The sequence below is a fragment of the Anopheles aquasalis genome, chromosome 3, assembly GCF_943734665.1.
Source record: "Anopheles aquasalis chromosome 3, idAnoAquaMG_Q_19, whole genome shotgun sequence".
NCBI lineage: Eukaryota > Metazoa > Arthropoda > Insecta > Diptera > Culicidae > Anopheles > Anopheles aquasalis.
In genome coordinates this window covers 24,214,096-24,237,370 of record NC_064878.1, presented here as the reverse complement: position 1 = coordinate 24,237,370, position 23,275 = coordinate 24,214,096, and the positions used below count along the sequence as shown (strand labels likewise).

The following is a 23,275-nucleotide window of genomic DNA, read 5'->3' as shown; positions in this document are numbered from 1 at the left end:
AATCGGTTGGCGCTCACTCTGGCGCTCTGTGCATCGCTTAGTTGTGTCCGCTGGCTGTCTTTCGCCGGCTGGCCGTGAGTTGACACGGCGATTTAGATACATTTAGTAGCCAGCTCAAAGGCCACCGTTTTGGCAATTCGGGGTGGCCGTTTGAGACACTTTGATTGCTTTGATTTGGAATGGTCCGGTCCCGGGCTCAATGATAAGCCATTTTTTGGAGGTTTCGGTTACACAACTCGGGACTCTTTCAATAGTCGCGCAAATGGAGAGTTGAAAGTCGATTACGGCTGGATTGTGCAGATCGAGCTCAGTTTGGTAACATGGCCACAAGGCACTCGCACCAAACAAATGAGATTTAACTTTAATCTGGGGCAATTACATCAAATCTCGGTCAAACTGATTCGGAGCTGAATGCGTGAACCGTTTTCAAGCATATAAGCGACTCGCTGTCTTCAATCTGGAGACGTGCATTTGCATTTGCGGGGAAAAGAACGAATTCTTATCTCGTATTATCTCTACTGCGCACATATTTATGCTGATCCCACTGACATATTTTCCCGGCATAATCGGTACCATTCGCTTGACCCTTCTTCTTCCTTCTTGTCCTTTCATTCCACTTCCAGCGCACAAGAAGAAGACGAACACAACTTCACAACGAGAAGAGGTTGTCCACAATCGAAACAACGTACAGAGTGTCGACCTTGCCCGCTTTCAAGCATCAGCACGAGAGGTAAGTGCACGAGCGCTTGCGTTTGCCCTGCTTATCCATCCATCGCTCCTGATGACCTCGTGTCATCGAGCATCCAGTTGACCTTCTTCTTCCACAATTACTGCTGCTGCTGCTGCTGCTGTAGTTGCCCGTGGAACGGTGTAACGGATAAGTGCGCAACATAAGTCACGCACTGTCCGACGATGCGCCGAGCAATGTTTCCACAACCCACACAATCCGACGGCCAGGGGTCATCATGTTTAAGTGGACTCGAGTGCGTGGCTTACAAGATACGGAGGAGCTTATCAGGATTTTATTCCCCCCCCAAAATAAGGCTTCCTTACCGAAAATTCCAATTGCCACCCTCTCACGGCACTCACCACTAATTGGCACGCGCGTGCTGTTGTTTGTCCATTCCAATGCGATGGCATAAATCATTGCAATGTGTTCACCGTGCACCGCAGTGCAATCTGTGCACAGAATGTATGTCGCCTGCAAAGGGAAGAGGTCGCTGCTCTTTTCCCGTTTTTGCACGATTCGGCCACGGGCATGTTCGTGGTCCGTTCTTTTTGCGACAACTTTCTTCTTTCTCGTTCGGCACCTCGATATCGTGATGATGTCATCCAGTGGCCACGGTGACGGTGAGTTTGTGCTTCTGGCACCTTGCAGTTGGTGAGGGGAAAGAAAAGAAATGATTTCTGTTGACGATTAATAACAGCAAAAAAAAATACGGAAATAAAGTACGGAAAAAAAGAAAGAATGGAAAACCAGAAAGATGTTAACGGATTAGATGGCCCACATTTGATACGGTGGTGAAGCAAAGTAGCAGTAGCAGAGATATCGCTCGTTTGTCACTTCATTCAGTCGATTCCAGTGCAGCGCGATCAACGCGATGTGGCGTCAACTTCAATCCCTATTTTCTGATTGTCCGTTTTGTCCTGTTATGTTTTTTTTTATTTTTCTGGTGGCCATCGCACTCCTTTGAACAAGGAAATCGTTTTGAACCGCGTGATCCTTTCAGAAACCAACCGAATGCGGAAGCGGATAACGGGCGGGCTGCATTTGTTAAAACAAGTTTTCTATTTTTTGCCAACACGGCCACAGTGAGCTGATGATGTTTCTTTTTGCATAAATCGTGACAGGCTAGCCAGGGCACTCGGGCACATATTTCGGGCCACTCTTCATTAACCAGCTCTCCTCTCCTCTTCGACATTGACTTTGAATATATTTGGATAATCCAGTTTTGGAGACCGCACGGGGCCCGATAAGAAGGTCACTCAGGGGGGAGCGAATCCGGATTCGGATCGAGATCCCCAAAAAAATCTAAAATCGGCGCCGATTTACCGAAGAAGTAAAGCGCCCTAACGGATTCGCACCGATTGACAATCGGTTTGGTGGTGTGGAGACACATTTCGAAAACTGGTGAAAAGTGGCCAAACCAAACAGGCACACCCGGAGCACGCGGGCACAGCCACAAAAGCTCCTCCACAAAGCGGTCCAAAGACGGTGTCGTCGGTCGGTATTGGCGCATATGATTAAATCTCTATTTGCGACGATGACATCAGTCGCTGCCGCCATATTGCCGCCGACAACGAGTTCTTTCGCACGGTTCGGTCGAATGAGTGGAGGAGGAGGAGGAGGAGGAGAAGTCGGGGAAAAAGGTGACAAAAACCGGGTGCGGCTCGTGCTCCCCAGTGGATCGATCGGAAGTGTAGTCAGAGTACGAGAAGAGAGTGTGTATGGTCCGTGTGCGTCACCCTTCTACCGTACCGGAGTGACGTTGCGCTCGGTTCGAGTGGGCGCGAAGCGTCGAGCGATGACGCCTTCTGGGGCACGGCCTGGTTGCGTCGCGTGTGTATCGATAGACCATTAGACCTCTTAAGGGAGCAGCAGCAGCAGCAGCAGCAACAGCTGCAGGTGCTGCAGGGGAGAAGTAACCAGCATCTTTCTGCTCCTCAAAAAGGGTCCCTCCAGGGCGGTGGTGGGGAGCTGCCTAATGAGCTTCGTTTACTTAGGCGGCGAGGATCTTCGCGAGCATTGTTTCATGTCCACATGTGGGCAAACAACCACGCAGTTTGCGCGCATGGCGTGAAATGCAACGCCCCAAAGCACACCCAAGCCCCATTACAAAGGAAATCAATTAGGGAAAGCGCAATGGCGGGTGTGCAATGGCGTGGCCATCATCGTCGTCGTCGCCATTCGATAGTGTCGATAGCGGACGGGGTCCCTAGGGTCTAGGGCCTTCGTGTTGGCCGTCGCATTAAGATAGATTTGTTTATTATGAATTGGTATATTTAACAATCCCACACATCCAAGTGCTCGCCTTTCAAGCGGCCGGTCTGGTCGTTAACACAGGCTCCCTATCGTCTTGTTCGTCGTCGTGGTCGAAGAGGTGAGCTTGGACCATGGTCTCCAGCATCTGTTGAAGGTGTTGTACGGGCGCCTCTATGGGCGTACGCCTCGAGCTGCTCGCTGCTCGCTGCTCGCTGCTGCATTATCTTCAGCACGCGGATTATGGTGATTTGGATTTTATTACCCACGAATGTTAAGTGCCTTTTTTGCTCTAGGACCGCAGGCCACCATCAGGTGTGTATCGATTATTCAAGGTATCGAGCCTAGCGACAACGGTCTCTGTATGCAGATCGCATCGATGCAGAAGCACGAGTTACGATGTGAGAAACACAGCATTTTATAACATCCCTCAGCACAAGAACAGCTTTAACGATGCGGGGCGGTGAGCGAAGTTTTATAGACGATAGCCATGTGTCCGAAGAGCGAATCTAAATGCCCCCTGCGTACTTACGCAACGCAAGCACGCCCGTTGTGATCCATTTTTTTATCCCGCACAACCCGAAAACTTTTTTTTATGAGTTTGTGATCGCAAATGCGCGACGCTATCGAGTAACTGCACTCCGAGCGCACGAGGATGACCAGTCGGCCCTGTCCTCGATTCGATTCGTAGCAAGCAGCTTTCTCTCAACCACCCGCATCACCACCCGCACCAGGATATTCGGACGCGTGGTTGTAGTTGATCATTGGATTGGATGAAACATTATCACGCTGGGAGTTCGAATGGCGAGTTCGGTTACAAACTACAAGCAGCTTGAGAGGGGTCGTGATAGTGATCTGGTGCTAGTTTGTGGACGTTTGTAGTGTTGCAGTAGGGCAGGCCAGTAAATTAGTGCTTCCTTCGTTTCGCGAACCGATTGACTGTTTGGTCGATATCGGATCGTACGGCATCACGGCAGGGAAAGTAGTGGAATAGTGATTAAAAGCATACGTGGTGGTGATCATGGACTGCAGGGGCGATCTAGGGCGATCGTTCGCGAAGGAGGAGGGCGGGATTTATGGGATTACATCTCTACATCTGGTGCAGCAACTGAAGCACAGGCACGTATTACTGTTGCATCGATCGATTGACCGGGAGCAATCGATACTGAGAGTTCAAATTGAGACGCGAGTAGACTCTCTACGGCTACGGCGATGATTTCATCATCATTCGATCCTCTCTCTCTCTCTGTCTCTCTGTCTCGGTCATCTGGACGGAGTCTGGATTGAACATCTAATTGACGTAGCCGTGCTGGATTCATGGCGATTCATCGTTCGACAGAATAGGAAATGTAGGTAACCGATGTGGGAGGATATACCTTCACAACCAGTACTGGACTGACGCAGAGACCTCGAAGTGTTATCATCTTGGCATCATCAGCTCCTTCGTCTCTGCTCATTGGCGATGTCCGAGATGCAGACGTCCGAGGCGCATTCTCGTACATTCTAAACCAATATGGTCACGTCCGGCACAAATCTCGTGACCGCACCAACTGCCATTAATTAAGAATTACGGCTGCGTTGCCTTAGCGAACGCCAACGCCAGCGGTAGCTCTCCTCGGCTTCATTACTGTCAGACCATCATCGTCATCATCATCATCGGCATCGGCATCGGCATCATCATTTCTCCGTACCGTGGATCTCGGATCAGCTGGTTTAGGGCATGCGGATCAATTAAGAGGACGAAAAGGAGGTCAAACCGGGCCGACAAGGATTGCACAGCCTCACCTGGGGGTACACGCAATCATAGGCCACATCCGCTACGCAAACAGTCAACCAGTGGCGCAGTGGCCACCGATCGATCCTCGATTTGATTAATGGAGACACTGTAGGGGCGCTCGTGGGGTTTTCCCTTTTACGGACGGGAGGGCCAGTGCAGTAACCGCCCGGAGGCCATTGCTGCACCGAACCGTGTGCATTCGAAACCGTGTGGCCCGTGTGGTCCAACGGATGAAGACCGTCGTCAGTTTGCAGTTTCGGTAGCCGGCAAGGCAACAGAAGCAGCTGGCGCGTTCTCTCACTGTCTGTCTCTCTCTCTCTCTCTGTGTTTGTGTCGGCTATAAATAGGTTCAGGAATGTGGACGTCGATTATGTAAGCCAATTCTTGGGCTTTCCCCCTCCCCCCTCCCCGGTCCCGTTTTCGTAACTGGTGGCCACCAAACGACGGCGAAAGCCCCCGGGATGTGTGGAGCAGGAGGACGGACTGTTGTCATCGTGTGGCCCCTAAAGGGCTCCACCGAAAGTTCATGTCTTCCCCATGGCGGCCAACAATGAAGAGCACAAGGAGGAGGAGGAGGAGGAGGAAAGTTTCGCGAAGAAAACGAGCCGAGAAACGGATAGCGAAAGAGATTTATCGGCAGAGAAGATGCACGCCGTCCCCACGGTGGCCTCCCGGTTGCGTCGTCGTCGTCGAAGGTGGCGTCACGAGGACCGGAGGATAATTTGTAACACCTTGGTAGCCTCGTTCACGAGGAAATGGAACTGGAGAACGGGAGGACTGAAGTTTCGATCGAATTCGAACGCGAAGTTTGGTAAACACGTTCCAACTGTCGCCACTCTCTTTCTCCTGCGTGTAGCACGAACGAACGAATCGAACCGAATGGAGGGCAAATGCTCGTTGTAATAAAACGATTAAGCAGATCGTTAAAATTTGCGCAGCTTTTGTGCAGCGGCAATACACGGGCCATCAGGTGACACACTGACAGTCGCTTACGTCATCAGTGGGTGACACTGGCGACCGGACGTAGATAAGAAAGGTGAAACGTATAAATCTGGGCGCCTTTCAGCGAAAAAAACCCAAAGCGCAATAAAACCGAGGGCCATATTGTTGAGCGTTGAGTTTGGTTGACAATTCAATGCATGTCTGTCAATATTGTTTCGCGCACACCCGGCGTGTGTTATCAAAGTAGGCGACGCGTTGGTTTTTGCACTTTCCAGGAACACTTTTACAACCACCGCGAGCATCAAAGGAGTTCGGTTGTGATCGAGTACACCATAACCTCACTTCTGGCAGCCCTGGGCAGAGGTGTTACTAAAGGTTTTTGATCTCTCTGTCTCTGTGTTTTGAATGGGGTCAACATGGTGCGGCAAAACCGACACGACGCGACAACAGCGACTGTATTTGATGGTGTCTCTTGGCGGTGTGTCTGTCTGTCTGTGACCCTCATGCATTTGGAGTTAAATGAGCCAAAAACGGACAATTAGCCGTTCCTTGTGGTTTGTTTTGGGGTTGGACGGACGGAGCGCGTGACCAGCTTTTCCATCGCGAAGATAATAATTTGCATTATTCATGAGCGCGACGAAAGAGAAACGGTGTCACTCGCGGCCACAGTGGTTGGTAGCATAATAAGGGGAGCGAGGGTGGTGGTGGTGGTGCTAACAACATAACTCAGGTTTCGCGCAAAAGCAACGCTGCGATCAATGGGTACATAATTGAGCCGTTTTGTCACCAATAATCGGCCCGGCATGCCTAGAGTGGTTGTCCATTAAGCAAGTATCGGCCCGGGACGGTGTTTGGTTTGCTGGCATGAGGAATCAATTAGACGCGTTGTGGTTGATCAATATTGTGGGTCTTTGGAACGATCTGGCCATTTCTCATGCTCTGCATGTGGTATCGCAACAGGGGCACTTGAGTGACCATTTCTTGAAGAGGAGCTAAGGTTAATTCGTGTCTAAAAAAGGATCATTTTTGTCGCTTTTTGTGTAAAATGTATTCAACTTTACTTTTTTAAGTGAATGTCATATTAAACTACAACTTTTCAAAAATGTTTGGTTCTAGTTTGAGGAAGATTTGTCAACAACTTCCTACATGGCATCAATTTTAGAAAGGAGTGTCTATACATACTTTTTCCGGTGTTTATCGTAGCCATGAGATGGGTCATCTGAACTACGCAAATCGAAATTCTTTTGGTACTTTATAAGTTTGTCCAGGTAACCCCGTTGAATTTTTGTTGAATTACCAATTTCCCGTTTTTTGGCAGCATTTTGAATTTTTTGTGACGGATTGAGGAATTATCAAACCGGGTTCGTCGCTTAAACGGGCAAGTCTTTTGATTCGGAACAGAAAACGGCCCATAGCTACGTGATGGGTGATCAGAAAAATACAAATAAATTTTGGCAGCATTTTGAAGTTTAAAAAGTGATGCATGAAGTGCGACTTTTCAAAAATCTATATCGTTGTCAGTGTTTTTCTATTGATCCAAAAACATTTACACAAAATACTTAAAAGATTAGCAAAAAAGAAAAAAAAAATTAATAAGAATACATCACAAAAAATACCATAGCCTGCCTTAAGAGGTAGAGATTTATGGATTTATTACTGCTGAACATTCCAGTAGCCACATTATTTGTATGCGCGCAACATTCCATCATTCCTTGATGACCCCAAAGAGAAGTGAACGTTTGGCGCATCCAATCACAAACAGCAGCAACATACCCGTGGCTGGCTGGCTGGCTGGCGAGATTAGCATCGGGACGAATCGTCGTGCAAAGATCGATATGTTAACGCCAGCCAGCGGTCCCCATACATCGTTTCGTTTCGAAACCGGTCCGAAGGTATAATCGTAGACCTTTTGCCGTCGTAGACCACCACCGTGCCCACCCCATTTCATCGTGCCAATCGATCCGACCGGGCTAGGTCGTTCTGCACTCCAAAATGCTCGCTGGCGCGCCAATCCACCTCTGGTCACTTTTTGTTTGTTTTTGGAGCAAACGGCAAACAGGTTGTCGGCAGGCTGCATCGCCCATCGGGGATTTGTTGCAAAACGTCGCCGCGTCGCCGGACGGGAATCTGAATCTGTCCGAAAAATCCTCACCAACGTCCTTGAGCCACCAGCAGACCGGCGAGGCTTGCCGTTGTTGGTGATCCGAAAGGAAGCCGATGGTGTGCGCGCAGATGGTCGCGACACTGTTTTGTGTGCGAGGAAAATCAGGTTTATGCCGCACGGAAGGACGGAGAACTGGTCCGGCTGGCCAGGGGCTGTTGGGGGGAACTGGTGTTGCGCAGCTCGCAGCGGCCCCCGTCGGTCGGTGGCGAAAGAGTTGAAGCTTTTGTCGAAATGTCGAACACCTGGGCGACCAATAAATGTTTTTCGTTGGCACTGGATGGACTGGACGTTAATTTGGTGGAACGCTGCTGAACGGGCATATCTGATGCCCTGCAAACAGGATACCCATCGCATCCCGAAGGAATCCTGTTTTTTGTGTAAACTTTTATGGGTTTTAGGTTTTTGGGCACCGGTCGTTTTGATTTCGTTCCCGGATTCCAGCGAAGCATTTTTGGTGATCTTGGATCTTGATGATCGTTTCTTTTGTTGGTTGCGACTTTGTCGTACAGAAAATTGGCGGAAAAGAATCTATTTTCATTGTTTAATTAAGATCGCAGAGGGATACCTGGTTGCCAATAATCCGATTAGGAGCATTGACATTAATCCACACGATTGAATACCGTTCCGATCAACAAGAAGTCGCGTGTCGAGAAACTCCTTCCATCAACACAAATTCCCTTCACTCTATGGCGCTCCTTATCAAAACCCCTGGCAGCAGGGAGCAGAAGCTGTAAATTGGTAGATGAAAAATACGATCCCGTCGCTCGACCGAACATTAAAAACAAACTTACCGAACCGGATCGCTAATCGCCTATTAATTTCTGTCCCACGCACACCGACTACCAGCGAGAAGAAGAAATGCTTTCCACACTCTGGCCACACATTAGCCTCGCGCTTTATCATGCGCATAATGCGAGCGTTCTGTCGACACCCTTCACCATTCGTGGAGTGGACTGCTTCGAGAAAGCTTTTAAATGGAGAAGCTGCGCTCCTCGGAGAAGAGAAGAAAGCATTCTGCTGTCGCTTCGTTTATCAAACAAACTTAATTTCCCTCGAATCGGCCGCACGAGAGTTCGGGCTACATTCTTCCCTGATGTTTGCACATATTTATGTCTCCCCTTGTTTTGATTGGCGATTTTATTGTCGTTTTTTGGAGCTTTTCTTTTGCTCTTCTTCTTTGGAACGAATATCAAATGTTCCAACTGGGCGCGCCGCCATCAATTGGGTGAACGCCCCAGGGTCCGAATTGGTTCTAATCAGCAGCATCGATTAGCATATTTTGGCGATTTAGCAAACGATATTTTACGGTGAGCTTCGTTTTGTGTGAGGTGGCAGCGGTAGAAGGAGTCGGAAGCGGGGGGACCAGTGGCTGTTAAAAGAAGACCGCTATCAACGATCACGACGCTACAGAGGCGCACAGACTTAGTTGAACATTCACGGTCTCGAATTGTCTGCGATGCGAAAAGAATGATATTAAAGAAGGGGTTGGGCAGCATATCGAGATCGGCAGTTAATTTGTATTTCTTTCAGATAGTGACCTTTAGTTTGTTGATGATGGAGGATTAGTTTGACAAATTTATGATCGATAATTCGTAAAGAATAAACCGCATTCTAGAATGCGGAAGAAGGAGCTTTATTGCCATGGACATGAGCAACAATATAGAAGGCGATTTTTTTAAAAATAAAACGCTAAATATAAAATATAAGTCTCAAGAAAGTTGAATTCAATACCCAACATCGGTCCGTGATTCCAGTTGTTTGATGTTTTTGATGAGGATTTCCGAATATCACGAAAAGCACCTGATAGCGAAAAACAAAAATTACGAACTGTACACTATTTGTTTGTACTTTAAAATGACATAAGAATCAGGGTGGAGAACCTATCCAAAAAAAGGGGATGTCATCTTTGGACAAAATCGATGAAAACTAATTCAACCATCTAATATTTCACTATCCCGTTTATTGTGCGTCTTTTTGTATCTTTTGATTTTCCAAGATTACATTCCATTTTCTTAATAGAATCTTTTTCTTACAGAATGATATTTTGCATAAAAATGATTTAAATAACATTTGCCTTTGCTTAATTGACAGCACAACAAAGTGGCCGAAGCAGCTCATTACATTGCTCATATGCTACAAACGCTCGTGCGTTGAGTGCGATCGACCGCAGGAATGCGCTCCCTGTCTCCAGCGATCCTGGCATGCAACCGGCATGTCGACAAGTCATTGCACCACGGCATGGCTGGCTGCCTGGCTGGTGAATTGCAATGTTGCTGCTGGTGCTGCTGCCAGCAGACTGCTACTGCTACTGCCAGCCGGAGTGCGTACGTTCTACGTCGCACACCCTTCGCGGCCCCGGACCGCCCAAGAGAAAGGCATATTCTGATTTCGTGCCAGCCCGCACGGATGCAGGGATGCGGGAATTTCGTTGGGCACAAAAACCGGAATAATTAAATCCCGGACTCCGGTTTTGTGCGGTGCGCGGTCTGCGTGTGTGTTGGGGGGCACCTGGAAGAGGTTAGATGCGTTGGTTGCCCGCTGCAGAGTGGCAATCGAATCGAATGAACTCGAAGGTCGTCTGCAATCTGTCAGTGCAATCGCCAACCGCCAGCACCGGCACCGACCGACCGAGGAACGATCGCAACGAAACGAAAGTCACCTAGACAATAATGGTCCAGTTGTTGCAAATGGTGGCCACTACCAGTTCTCCCCTCCACCCGCGAACAACAACGTGACGAAGCGATCATGTAGATACGGCCGTGCAACGAGAAATGATCAGCTAAATCGACGATAAATCTTCGTCTTAATGACTTATTAAGATGCAATTCCGTCTCGACAGGCGGCGCAGGAGAGGAACGCACGATGCGTACGATGATCATGACGTTACCCTGACATTGGCCTCCTGGATGGGGGGTGGGCTCTCTGACTCGAGAAGACTGCCCGAAGACTGCCATATAAGTCGCACACTCCTAGGAGGAAGTCCGAGAGTGTCTGGAGGTCGAATTTCGTCGCGCATCATACGGTGGTCCGCATCACGGCCTTGCGAAGGCACAAGAAGAGAGCGAAAGAAGAAACCTTTTGCCATTGACATTGAGGATCCGGATACATATAATCATAACCATTAAACGGTCGAAGTGCTACGTTGTCGGTGGCGAGGGTGTTGGAACAAGCACCCCAAGAGTGTGTCCGAGTGTCGATCGTTATACATTAACCGTAACGATCACGAAGACAGCTACGCGCTACGTATTAGCTTAAGGTAAAGGGAGGGTAAACGGGGGACGTACGTTCATTGATCCCTCACCACCACCGTGCCGTGCCCGAATCGATCGATCGTAAATTGACGGCCTCTTCGGCGGCGCCCCTATTCAAATAAAGAAACACCTCCTCTCTTCCACCTCGGACCCCCCTGGGGAAGAGGAACTCTAAATGGTCTACGGGTGTTGCGTTTTGCGTTGGCCACCGGACATGCTCTAGCGCTTTAGCGGGCACGGTAATCGTCACCTTCGGCACACCGCGCCCACCCCACACATACACAGAACACAGAAAAAGGGAATAATTTATTCCCTCCATGGCCCCACCACGCCACCACGCCAGCGGATCGATCCCGTGGCGGTCGCGGTCGCGATCTTGGTTTCGGATCGAGGATTCTTCCTGAAACTTCCTGCAGCGAAGCGAGAGCGCGGGGGAGCGAACCATTTTTGTCCGATTTGTCCGTCCTCTCAGGGTAGCGTTGGGTATGACCATCCGATGAGGGGACGGGGAGTGGAGTGTCGGTGTCGGTATCGGCCTACGCATGGCGCGTGCCTCGAGGTGCGCGCCAGTCCCAGTCGCCCCCGGATGTGCCCGCGTTTCCATCCAAAAAAGCCCACACTTGCTCCGGATACAGACACCAGCCACATGACGGTGGTGGTGGTGGTGGTGGTGCTGGTTTTGCATTCTTTGCGATCTACGCTGCTAAGCAGACTCCACATTCCACTTCCACAGACTCTCTCGCTCTCCCTCTCTCCCTCTTTCACTCTTCTGCTCCACGCAAGTTATTGCGACGCCCGCCCGATGACTTCATACTTCCGTGCCGTGTTGTCTTGGGCCTTGCGCCATCCGTTCCGTGCGCCATTGCGAATGACCTTTAGCCTACGCAGGCGCGCCTCGACGACAGTCGTCTTGGGCTGGGTTTACTGTTGCTTCTAGTGGCCTAGTTCTATTCGCATCGCATCGAGCACCGGGAATAGCTAACGGATTCTGACGCACACGCGCTTGATAGTGTGTCCGGTCCCCAAAGATGGACGCTGGCAGGCGAAGTCGCTCTTTCTGGTGACAACCGATGGCCGCTACAAAATGGTGGGTGCTGACCTGCTGAAAGGCCAGCACTAGGCGCGTTGATACGACCTCCACCAACAGTGTGTCTCCAACGTGGCCATGCAAATGTGTGTGCACGACCAACAATTTCAGCTTCATGATCGCTTCCGCCTCGCAAAGGCCCCTGCATAAAATGCTGGCGCACGAACGGAATTCACGCTTGGGCATTTGTTGTTTTAAGCGGGAGTTGTGTCCCGCACCCCCCCGGTTGGTGGTCCTCGTTTCCATCTACGGGAGAAACTACGGAATTTTTGTCAACATTTAACGGAAGGAACCCAGAGCCACATCCCGGCCACTGAATGACTGCGCGCGCGCGCGCGCACGCGTGATGTTGAATGAGCTCATTATCGAAATTTCAACTGATGATGATTGTTTGCTGGCAGCGGCCGAGAAATCAATCTCACCGCGAATGATCGCAGTGATCACTTCACCACGATTAGCGGACGCGGCGCGAGGGGCGGGCGTGATTTCATTCAACTTTTCCCTTGATTGCGCAGACGGGAATTTGCATTCCGCGAAGTGTGCTTTCTGAATGATGTTACCGAAAGACACTCGTTCGTTCGTTCGTTCGTTCGTTCATTCGAGGATGTCGATAGTAAACAACAACAAACGTGTGCTTGGCTAATCAGACGCTGGAAGAGGGACGTTTGATTTTCGATTGGCGATAGGTAAATTAGTGATCGGTGACACTCGGTGCGTCAAACCGGGCACCAAGGGGCACACGAGCTGCGATGTAATGGTTGGACGGGACCATACTGTTGTTCGTAAATATTTACATCAAACTGGTGATGAGCATCATCAATCTTCGCACCGAAAGCCGGTTTGCGGGATGGACTAACTGTTTGATAAACACCTTTTATTGCTTGTTGCTTGTTGTTATCTTAAGGAGCTAGCAACGATTGAGCATTATGTTAATGTAGCGATAAAGCTTTGTAATAGACTTAATCTGGCTTATGAGAGAGCTCAGCTGGGATCCAAAATACTTGGCGGATCTGTTGGTAAAACAAAGCCTGATGTGATGACGAATGTTGTCCAGCTGTCGCCGGAACTGGTGTACAACTCTGCGCATGATGCATATGATCTAAGATCCACGCTACTCATTGTTTGTTATGAAGTAATGGTGCGATCACCAATGGACTCGGACACTCACCCAACGATGAGTCACGTAAGAAAAATACACGAGACCTCCGACCGGGTGACAACATTCCGGGGAACAAAAGCAAAAGAAGCTCAATCTCGCACCATCTTTGTCAAGACACCAGACGACGAAGAGAACACGGTGTCTGCGTCGTGAATGCTGAAATCCTCGCTGCTGATCGACCGATCCACCGGACGGGCAGGCCGAGAATGGTCATTCGATGGCCAGTATCGAAAACGGCGCTTTTCGCAATATTCGTGCCCGGGCCGGGTAGGTCAACGGCGTCAGCACGATCGCGGCCTCGCCAACACCGAGCAAGCAAGCGTGAGGCCCTCAAGTCAAGCCCTTAAAAGGCATACCGAAGGTGAGCCTCCTTCGAGTCTCGATCACCTCACGCGAGCAAAAGCCCAGCTGAACTGAACGGCGAACGGGGAGCATTGTGGTGCTTGTACGTACGTACGCCCGCAGACGGCAAACCCGTATTGGTCAATGATTTCTGTCGAGGCTAATCCCAAACGCCGGTATCGTTTCCCGATTGTCGAACCACCGAGTCTCCATGCCCTATCGGTCCTACTGTTCCCCATTTCTGGTGGTCTGCTAAGAAGATGCGCTGCGCCCCCGGCGAGTTGATTGGTTTTGTGGCTTGAACAGTGAAGTGCTGTGTGAAGATGTGAACTTCACGCAAATGAAGGTCACAGTCGGTCACAGCTTCCTCGGCTCCGGAAATGCGTTTCTTGGAGCTGCTGGAGCCACATCCTTCCATTATAGTTTGCTTCTACTGCTGCTGCTGCTGCTAAGCCCTGATACTGATGGTTTCTTTTCTTCTCGTTGACATTTGATTACAGATTCAACCGGCAACCTTGAAGGTTCGGTTCGAACCGGTAGCCCCGGTCCAGGTCAAACGCCAAAGCCCTTCGCTCCGGAGGCCAATTCACCGTTCGGCCAGCCGGACGACCAGCCGTCGGTAAGTTATCGATCGTTGCTTCGGGGAATGAAGGAAGTGCGCATGCATGGGCACGGTAGTCGACAGGGGCACGGTGCATTCATCCTGTAGGCATCCGTCGAGAACCGCCGCCGCTTAATTAGCCTGTCGCGTTCGCGTTCCACCCCGTGCCGAAGCTCTGGTGTGGTCTCGGGATGATGGATGGTGGCAGGGTCGTTGAACAAGCGCATGGCATGGAACATGCTTGCACCATGCGGAAGCTCACGATCGCTTACGCGCTTTGCTAGGCGAGAAGTAATTATTTTGGAAGAAAAGAAGAAGAAAAAAAAATCAGACAGGAAAAATCATCCGGACACTTGAGTGTCAATGTTGCCGTGGCCGTCTTTGTTGTTGTGGTTGAGCCGTGGAAGTGCGAATGTTCTTTTCGATTGCTTACTTTATGGCGGCGCTTTGAAACTGTTTTGGAATGAATGTAACGCACCAAATTCACGCACGGATTAACTGTTAATAACCTTCTTGTTGTAATGTAAATATTGCTCGTCGGTTTGTAAATAGAAAACTCCTTGATGCTGTGCATACGATTCAACTTGATCGATAGTCTTATTGTTAGATCGATGGACATGTTGGTAGAACAATACGACAGCATAGTAGCTAGAAGCTAGAAGAAACCATCCCCTGGTGGTTTTTAGTAGTTGAGATTTTTTATCGGGTTCCAAAAACATCCTATTATAGATAATTTAGTCAATTAGGCTGCTATCTAGCGATACTTTACACATCCTAGCCTTTTTAGACATCATACTGTACATTATGATTTAGTTTGCTGCAAATTAACTATTTCCTTTATCGAATCAAATGGGTTCATTCGACATTTGCATGATCATACCATTTGGAGAACCTTCTGGCAGCTTCAATGCTCTGTGCAAATAATTATCAATTTTTTAAACACATTTCCCATATTTATACCATTTCATTGCCATCTGGAAAGGCACAATCATCATTAGTTCAATTATTTGCACTGTTCGAAGATACCGTTCAGTGGCAAAAGATTATTCGACAATTTTCATCTTCATTCATCCATCGCGGATAATATTTTCTCCCTCATCATTTACCTGTTGCTTCCTTATACTTGATTGTTTTTAAACATTGATCTATTCCTTCCTTTCCATCTTATGATCCGAGACAGAGTTCAGTAGTACCTAGTGCTAGGCATGCTAGCAAATGTTTTTATAACGTGTGAAAAGTGAAGCTGCTGCCGATAGGTATGAAGAAGCGGTATGAGCGCAGCGTCTGCGTGTGAGTGGAGTGGATGTGAGGAGTGAGTGTTTCGGGAAGATGTCGACCGAGGTGGACCCATTGGCGGTGACTACTGTAACGCCAGCCGGACCACGTGTCTCCTTCAATCGGGATGTCCATGTGAAACGCATCGGTTAGTGATCTCTCTCGCCCTTTCTCTCTCTCTCTCTCTCTCTCTCTCTCTCTCTCTCTCTGCCAGTTATCAGTCTATCAGCTTCTATCTCATTTCCTCTTTCTATGGAAAACTAAACACAACTCAGGTCACGCTTCCCCCCCCTTTGTTCAGTGTGCGCTCGCTCGCCTGTGTGTTTTGTTTGCATTTGTGTGTGTTTTTTTTTGTGTCTATTAACTAAAGGATCGAACTTGGGTACAGGATAACACAACAATACACCAACCAGCACTGCTAGAGAACTAAATCGAGAAACCATCGGTGCTGCTGCGGCGTAAGCGCCATTAGAACGGAGGCGTCACGTCAGTGGCGCGACCGATCGACCTACTAAATGCACCGTAACATCCTGCGCCCCACCATGTGTGCGCCCAGGGCCAGAGAGACAGTGGCACGGCTTCTAATACCCCTTTACCCCCCGCCTCGCTCATTGGTAACCTCCACATGAACGAACCAGCAACACGATAACACACTTAATGACCAACTAAACCGTCCACCCTGCTCACCGAAGGTCTAGTATCTACAAGCGGGGAGAGATCCAAAATGTCGTCACACCTGTCCGGGATTGTGGTGGTAAAGACGGGATTTTACGAGGAAGAGAGGCCACCTATGTTCCTACGCAAGCCTGGGGACGACGCGGAATAAATCGAGAGCAGACCCACGCGCGCGCGCGCCATCCGAGCAGTCGCTGCCCGGATGAGTCGCTTCCTTGTTCGATAGGAGCTCGGTTCAGACCGTCAGTGCGCTAGTGGCGTCATCCGTGCTGTTCCGTGGTGAACACGCTAGAGTCTAGGATGTGGGCGCACAGGATGATTTGGAACAGAAATCTTGTATGAATCCACCAAATGGCGCACGCTACGTCAGCTCATTGTCGTCACAATCTTGTTGTTCCGATTTGTTACTACACAACAAAGCGTTAGAAGCGAAAGGCGTTAGAAAATGGCCCACCTCCAAACGGTGAGGGTCATCGGTGGTGCTTAATGGGAAATTAAGTCAGCTGCTTACCTTGACCATCGGCGTAATTCGATTACCACGAACGGAAAGGGGGGGGGGGGGCGCGAACGATCGCCAGGCATGCGCCATAACGGTAACGAAGCTTGAAGTTGAAGGACAAGGGCTAGCCAGGTACAACTGTGCTCCACGATTCGCTTCCACTCCCACGGACGCTGAAAGTGGTTCGCGTGCACCGCAGTTCGTGTTGGCCACGAGTTTGGCGAACGGAAACGGAAACGGAAGTGTGCGTGCGCGCGTGCGTCCGTGCGTTCACCCACGCGTTTGGTGTCTTTCTCCCACGTCGAATGGACACTTTCGGCTTCAAAAATGACTAAAACATCATGTTTCAAGCATCAACCAAACAACAGATGGTAGCTGGCAGCCGGCACTGCTGTGACGATTTAATTATCGCGATTCTGACACCGCTGGAGCAGCAGAAAGTGTCACAGCAGCAGCAGCAGCAGCAAACAAGTGGTTTCCGGTGACCTTTAGCAGTGAGGCGTGCGCCCTGTTGTGGGCGCACAGGCTTAACCCACGGTTTACAAACGACTTCATTCACGTCACGGTGTCGTCATGATGATGCCTATGATCCTCCTGAGGTCCGTAACGCCTCACTCATCGCACATTCCCGGACACTGGGTGTCATTCAAAGCGGTGCCAAATTAAACAAAGCATGACGTTTGTCGTTTCTGGGACGCGCTACGCTTTTGACACACTGGACGCCACAAGATGGAGGCTCCCGAAGTACTGCAGCTCTTCTGGAGGATCACAAGCTGGAGACTCGCTTTCGCGGAACCGCCCGGTGCCTCAGGGGATGATTCGCTACACACCGGACACACGGATACTCTCCACCAGAATGGATTACATGCTCCCTGGCGAGCGATCTTCAAACAGCCACGAGCGAAACCGCCGACCAGAACCCTGGGATTACGCGAAGCGCGTTCGCACTTACTCATCCCTGGGGAATATCGTAATAAGCGATCGAAGCCGTACGGCCTCCCATCTCGCGCTTCGCTAATCCCGTTCCTTGGGGGGGGGGGGGGGCGATAAGAAAGATTATTACCCACGATCACCTCCTCTCCCCCCGTTGGCGGTCGATCCATTAGTTGTTGTCTCGCGGCGGACGCTCCATTAGGCTGCGCGAGCTTTTGGAGCTGCTCCGCTGCCGCTCCGTTTGTCATCTATTGGTTGTAATGAGTCTGGTGAGGCCAACCCGGGGGGGGGGGTACGTTCTCGGTTGTAACCGGTCGACCTGTCAAACACACACGGGGCACGGAACACGGGTTGTTACAACACGAGGAGATCGCAGAGAGTGCGGCAACAAAGTTGCAATCAGTGCCGCACCGATTCCATTTGTACCTGTCAGCCGCAAATTACACGCTGCACGCGGCTGCTGTGGTGTGACGTGGTGGGTGCGTAAGGATGGAAGATCGCGCTGTTATACGTTACTGCTGCTGCTGCTGCTGCTGCTGAACCTGGTCTTGGGGTTAACCTTGGGGTTCGGTGGATCGGTCGATTCGTCTTCGGGCAAGAAATGTTGTTACGAGAACAACAGACAGGGGGGACATAGGGAAGCAACCTGTTTCCGCGCCAACGGATGCGTAAGGATGAGCTGGTTGTGGGTGAACTGATGGATTGAATGTTGCTCTTGGTGCCTTAGCGGCCGTTAACCGATAGAAAAAAGGATTAGAGTGATCGTATTAAATTTTGAATCGAATGTGCATCAATTTTTTGTTGCGACGGAGTTGATTCAAAATTAATTTTTAATCTCCTTATTTTGGTTTTTCCAGTGAATGTCATATTAAACTACAAATGTTCAAACATATTTGAGTGTAGTTTGCTGAAGATTCGTTATAAACTTCCTACAAGACATCAATTGCAGAAAGGAGTGTCTTGGAAAAGGTACATTTTTCCGGTGCCCATCATAGCTGTATGAAGGTCATCTGAACTACGGAAATCGAAATTCTTTTGGTACTTTATAAGTTTATCCAGGTTGTCTCGTTGAGTTTTTGTTGAATTAACAATTTCTTGGCATCATTTAGAATTTTTGGTGAAGGATTGATGAATTATCAAACCGGGTTCCTCGCTTAAACGGGCAATTCTTTTGATTCGGAACAGAAAAGGACTCATTTCAACTGCTCACAGCTACGTGACGGGTCAACAGAAAAATACAAATCGATATGCTTTTGGTAGATTATAAGTTTATGCGGGTAGTCCCGTCAAGTTTTTGTTAAATTTTCTATTTTCCGATTTTTGGCAGATTTTTGAAGTTACTTATTCAAGTGATGCTTTTTATGGTTCTCCCAAAAAAATCAAGTTTTACATAAATATTTTTAAAAAAAAAGTATCAAACATTTTAATAAAAATTCGACGGAGGTACCTGCCAAATTGTGAACAGATTATGTGTTCAAAATTCCAAATCTATTGGTTTAGTAGTTTTACTGTAATAATGGGCACCGACTTTGTTGTTGATTTTGGGAAACGCGCTTCAAATTAGCGATCTGCATTGAACCATGTATAAAGCGCTGATATTAAAAAATCAATATCTTTGTCGATTTTTCTTTGATCAATTCAAAAAAATCACACAATACTCATGAAAGGATCGGCATTAATTGAAAAATGCACAATCTGCCATATATTCATCCCTTGTTATTCGATATAGTCTAACTCGTTTCTTAAAAATAAAAAAGCCACATTAGGAATGTGGAATAACAATTGAAAACAATTCTCACGTAAACATAACTTCTGATCAAAACTCCGTTACGTTATGCCATACACCAATTGGTAGTCTCAGCACATGGCCCAGTGCCGCAGTTTACTTGCAGCGAGCGCGAGGTTAAAGCGTACAAATCGTAATCAATCGTTTCCACATCGCTCTTGCGCGACCACAATAGACCACCGGACAAGCCGAAACCAATCGATAGTCAAGTGCTTTGGGGCTTATGTTGTTATGTTGGTCCTGGTCATCGTGCCAGCTTGTACCGGCTGGTGTTTACACCGCTTAACCAACACCAAAGTCGCGTACGCGTCTTTGGTGTGTAGAACGCGGATTAACGCGGACGCGAAGCGCACCTGGTGTCGGAGCATAACTTGCATGATCGTCGTCGTCGTCGTCGTCGTCGTCGTCGTGGTCACCGATCGATGGTGGGTTTGTTGCTGCGTCCAACGTAAGTGCATTCGTTTGTTGGCATGGCAGGGGTGCGCGGTCAAGGGAGCAACACATTTGCATAATAGCATAGATAGAGTAACGCTCGTGCCTCGTCGTTCCTTTCGCTTAATTTATGCAGCGCACCACCGTACGAGTGAGTGAGTGCCAAACGGCCTTCCATGCTTACCCCCCTTTTTCCCCTGGTCGGATGAGATGAGGTTTGACAGTTGCAGAAGGGATTTACACGCTGATCAGCCCTTAAGCCGCACGAAGCCCCGAGGGCTTTTTAAGAGGTTTTTGCTCCCTCGACAATGCAGTGACGGCGACGGGCGGTTGCATTCCTGTGCTGCCGAGAGTTGCATCGTGGACCACGGCACGGCAGACGGACAGACGGTGCCGTCGTGCCGTCAGCCTGCACTCCACTCCACTCCGAACTTCGGGTGCCAGTGAAAGGCATGGTGGTAGCAAGCCGGTTGGCAAGGTCGTCCTACCGTACCACTGGTCGTCATGTAGGGCAGAGGCTTCCAGGAAGCAAAAGCTCACGATCGGCAGCAGCAGCAGCAGTAACCACGGTGTACCATAGGGAAGGGTAATTAATGAAATCGAAATCGAGCGTCCAATCCAGCGACGACGACGACGACGACGACGACGATACTAGGGAGAGCATTTCCGCATTGTGACGTTCGGAGGTTTTCTGTTGCGATTGGATTAGGTTCAGCTTTTTGTACGCCGCATGTGGTATGATCGCTGCTCATTGTTGATGGCGGCGGATTGATTAACGAGCTTATATGCCAATTAATACCTCAACAAACGAGTGACCTTCACTTGCTGGCACTCGCTCGGTGACCGAGGAGGGACGGCTTTATACTCCATTTTGTTGTAGGTTGTGTTTTTTTTTTTTTGGGGTTAGATCGAATTATGACGTTCATCGGCCTCTTGCGTCCACGATAACTGTACCGTCGCATCGAATGACCTGCCTGATTGAGCAAGCAAACACCTTCACCTTTACTGCTCGTTGTTTTGATCTTTTCCGTCAACTAATCTCTAGGTTCATTTTGGGTTATTGGATTGGGGGCTAAACAATGGGGGTCCAAAGTGAAAGCTATCCATCATAATGGATGTTGTTTCTAGAGAATGTACCAAGACGTTTGTTCATCCATTAAAGCACTTTCTTGTTTGATTTGCTGCGTGCCAGATCTGTATTGAGTTAAACAGCATCTGTAGAAGTATTCACGGTGATGTAGGGCAACATATGCAGTCTTGGCATGCATCTGGACAAAGAAGATCAGAAAGTAACTTATCTCAATCCAATCTGACCAATACCTGGTGGCTCAATGGTCTACAACAATTAAATGTATACTCTTACTTCATTTTGCTATCACAATCGATCAAATGTTAAACAATAAATTCTATCAGTTCTATTAGTGCTCACAACAACAACTTTAGATAACGTTTGAGGGATAACTTTAGTTTGAGGTTATGTAGAGACTGAAGGATCGGTAGAGGATCCATCGCTAATCGCTAGCCGGGAGTAGCAGTAGACGACTAGCAACTAGAACTCCCGTGTTCCCGGTGGTAGTCAACATTCAACACTCTGCTCCATACTTGTAGCGACTTAAGGTCATTTGTAGATGCTTGTGTGATGATATCTCTGCATTTCGCTTACAGTAGTAGTAATGGGCCATCTTCGACGCTAGTAGTGGTTGCTTTTTCTTTCCTATTTCCTCTACCACCCCGTTTGTTCTTAACGCTAACGCCAGCAAACTCCCAGCTAAAAACCCATCTGTTCCTGCTTCACCCGCTTTACAGGCTCACGGAGTGATCCGTCCCGTTCCCAACCGGCGAACGGTGCCGTTCGGAAGGAACTGCCCGAGCACCTGTCTCAGGAGGCACTTCGGAAGGAGGCCGAGTTTGTGCTCGCCCAGGCCGACAAGATCGATCGTCGCACGCGCTCGAACAGTATCGGCAGCGCAACGCCGAACGCACGCAACGGACCCGAGCTTACCGACAGTCGCTTCAACTCACTGCCATCGCGTAAATCGCGCACGAAACGTGCGATCACGCGTTCCTCGAGTGACGCCGCGTCGAAAAAGCCCTCCAAAGGGTTGTTGAATCTTTTTGGTCGTAAGCAACCGCAGGAAGCGGGAACTGGTGAGCAGCAGACGGGAACGAAGGGAGCGCAGCTCGGGCGCAGTAAGAGTGATGTCGGAAGCCGTACCTCGGGTGTAAATCAGCAGAACCGTCGACCCGGGACGTCCCAGCGTCACTCGAAAGTTACACCACGCCGTGCTACGCAGGAACTGGGCGAACTGCGATCGACACTCCAGACCAGCAAGAAGCATGATCCACTGACACCGATCATCGAAGCATCACCGCTCGAGTATTCCGCCCAGGACGATCCACTGACGGCGTTCGTGCGGCACCGGCGTGAGCGTGCCGTGTCGGAGGAACCACCGAGCTCCCAGCCCCTGTCCCAGCGCACCGTGGCCACCCGGTCGACGGCCTTCGTCCGGCCCGTTATGGAAACGGTTGGCCACGAGCTGCGCTCTACCAGCAGCTCGCGGTCAGTCGCAGGCAATCTGCACAGTTCGCAACTACCGCCGGAGAAACCGCACCTCACCAAGGGTGTCACGGTCGAGGGTATCGTGAAGCGGTTGTCCACCGCCCGGCACACGTCCCCTCCACCGCCGCAGATCGTGAACGGTGGGTTCTCTTACACGCATCAACCGGTCCCGTTGGCCAGTCCGGACACGGCAAACGGTGGAACGTCAACACCGGTAACGTTCGGTAACCGCCAGTACACCACTTCGACGACGACGACGACGGAAGAAGAGGAAACGATGGAACGATCGGGAGTGGGTAAGATACGGCAACCGTCGACCGGCTTCCTGGATGCGACACAGCGGCCTAGTCCACCGTTGCCCAAGTATCGGCTGGATGAGGCCGATCACTCGCCTCGTTCGATGTTCCGGACGGTGCGCCATACCAACGCGAACAGTGATGAGGACGAGGGTCTCGGTATTGACTATGGGCGTCAGCAGCGCTTCAAATCGTCGGCCTACCTCAGCTCGACCGATGGCCACAAAACTTCATCGAAGATGACGTCGACGACGACCGGAATCACGATCCCGGTGGTGGAACGCACATCACCCAAATCGTTCTTTACGACCTCGGACGAGGATCATCTCATCACGCCGGTGGTCCGTTCGACACCGGTGCACGGTGGTGGTGGTGGTGGTGGTGGTGAGAAGAGCTACCAGACCAACGAGCGGTACAGTGTGCACTATCGGGGACAGGCCGATGGTAAGGAACACTTCCCGGAGTTTCACGAGCTGAGTCAACGGCGCGAGATTCTGGAGTCACGGATACGGTCAC

The 23,275-nt window shown here is 49.7% G+C and overlaps 1 protein-coding gene across 2 annotated transcripts in view; it reads left to right on the top strand.

Annotated features, from left to right (window-relative positions):
- LOC126577805 (serine-rich adhesin for platelets) overlaps positions 1–23,275 on the top strand; it is a 38,158-nt gene that overhangs the window by 11,672 nt on the left and 3,211 nt on the right. Inside the window, exons 2-5 of one of the 2 annotated variants that reach the window (XM_050239757.1) lie at positions 624–730; positions 14,203–14,321; positions 15,484–15,726; positions 21,710–23,275. The exon at positions 21,710–23,275 is cut by the window's right edge and continues 586 nt beyond it. In XM_050239757.1, coding sequence (XP_050095714.1) covers positions 15,633–15,726; positions 21,710–23,275 — 1,660 coding nt within the window. In that variant the 5' untranslated portion in view covers positions 624–730; positions 14,203–14,321; positions 15,484–15,632. Of the gene's footprint in view, positions 1–623; positions 731–14,202; positions 14,322–15,479; positions 15,727–21,709 lie in introns of both variants that reach the window. The other variant, XM_050239758.1, reaches the window with a different exon arrangement.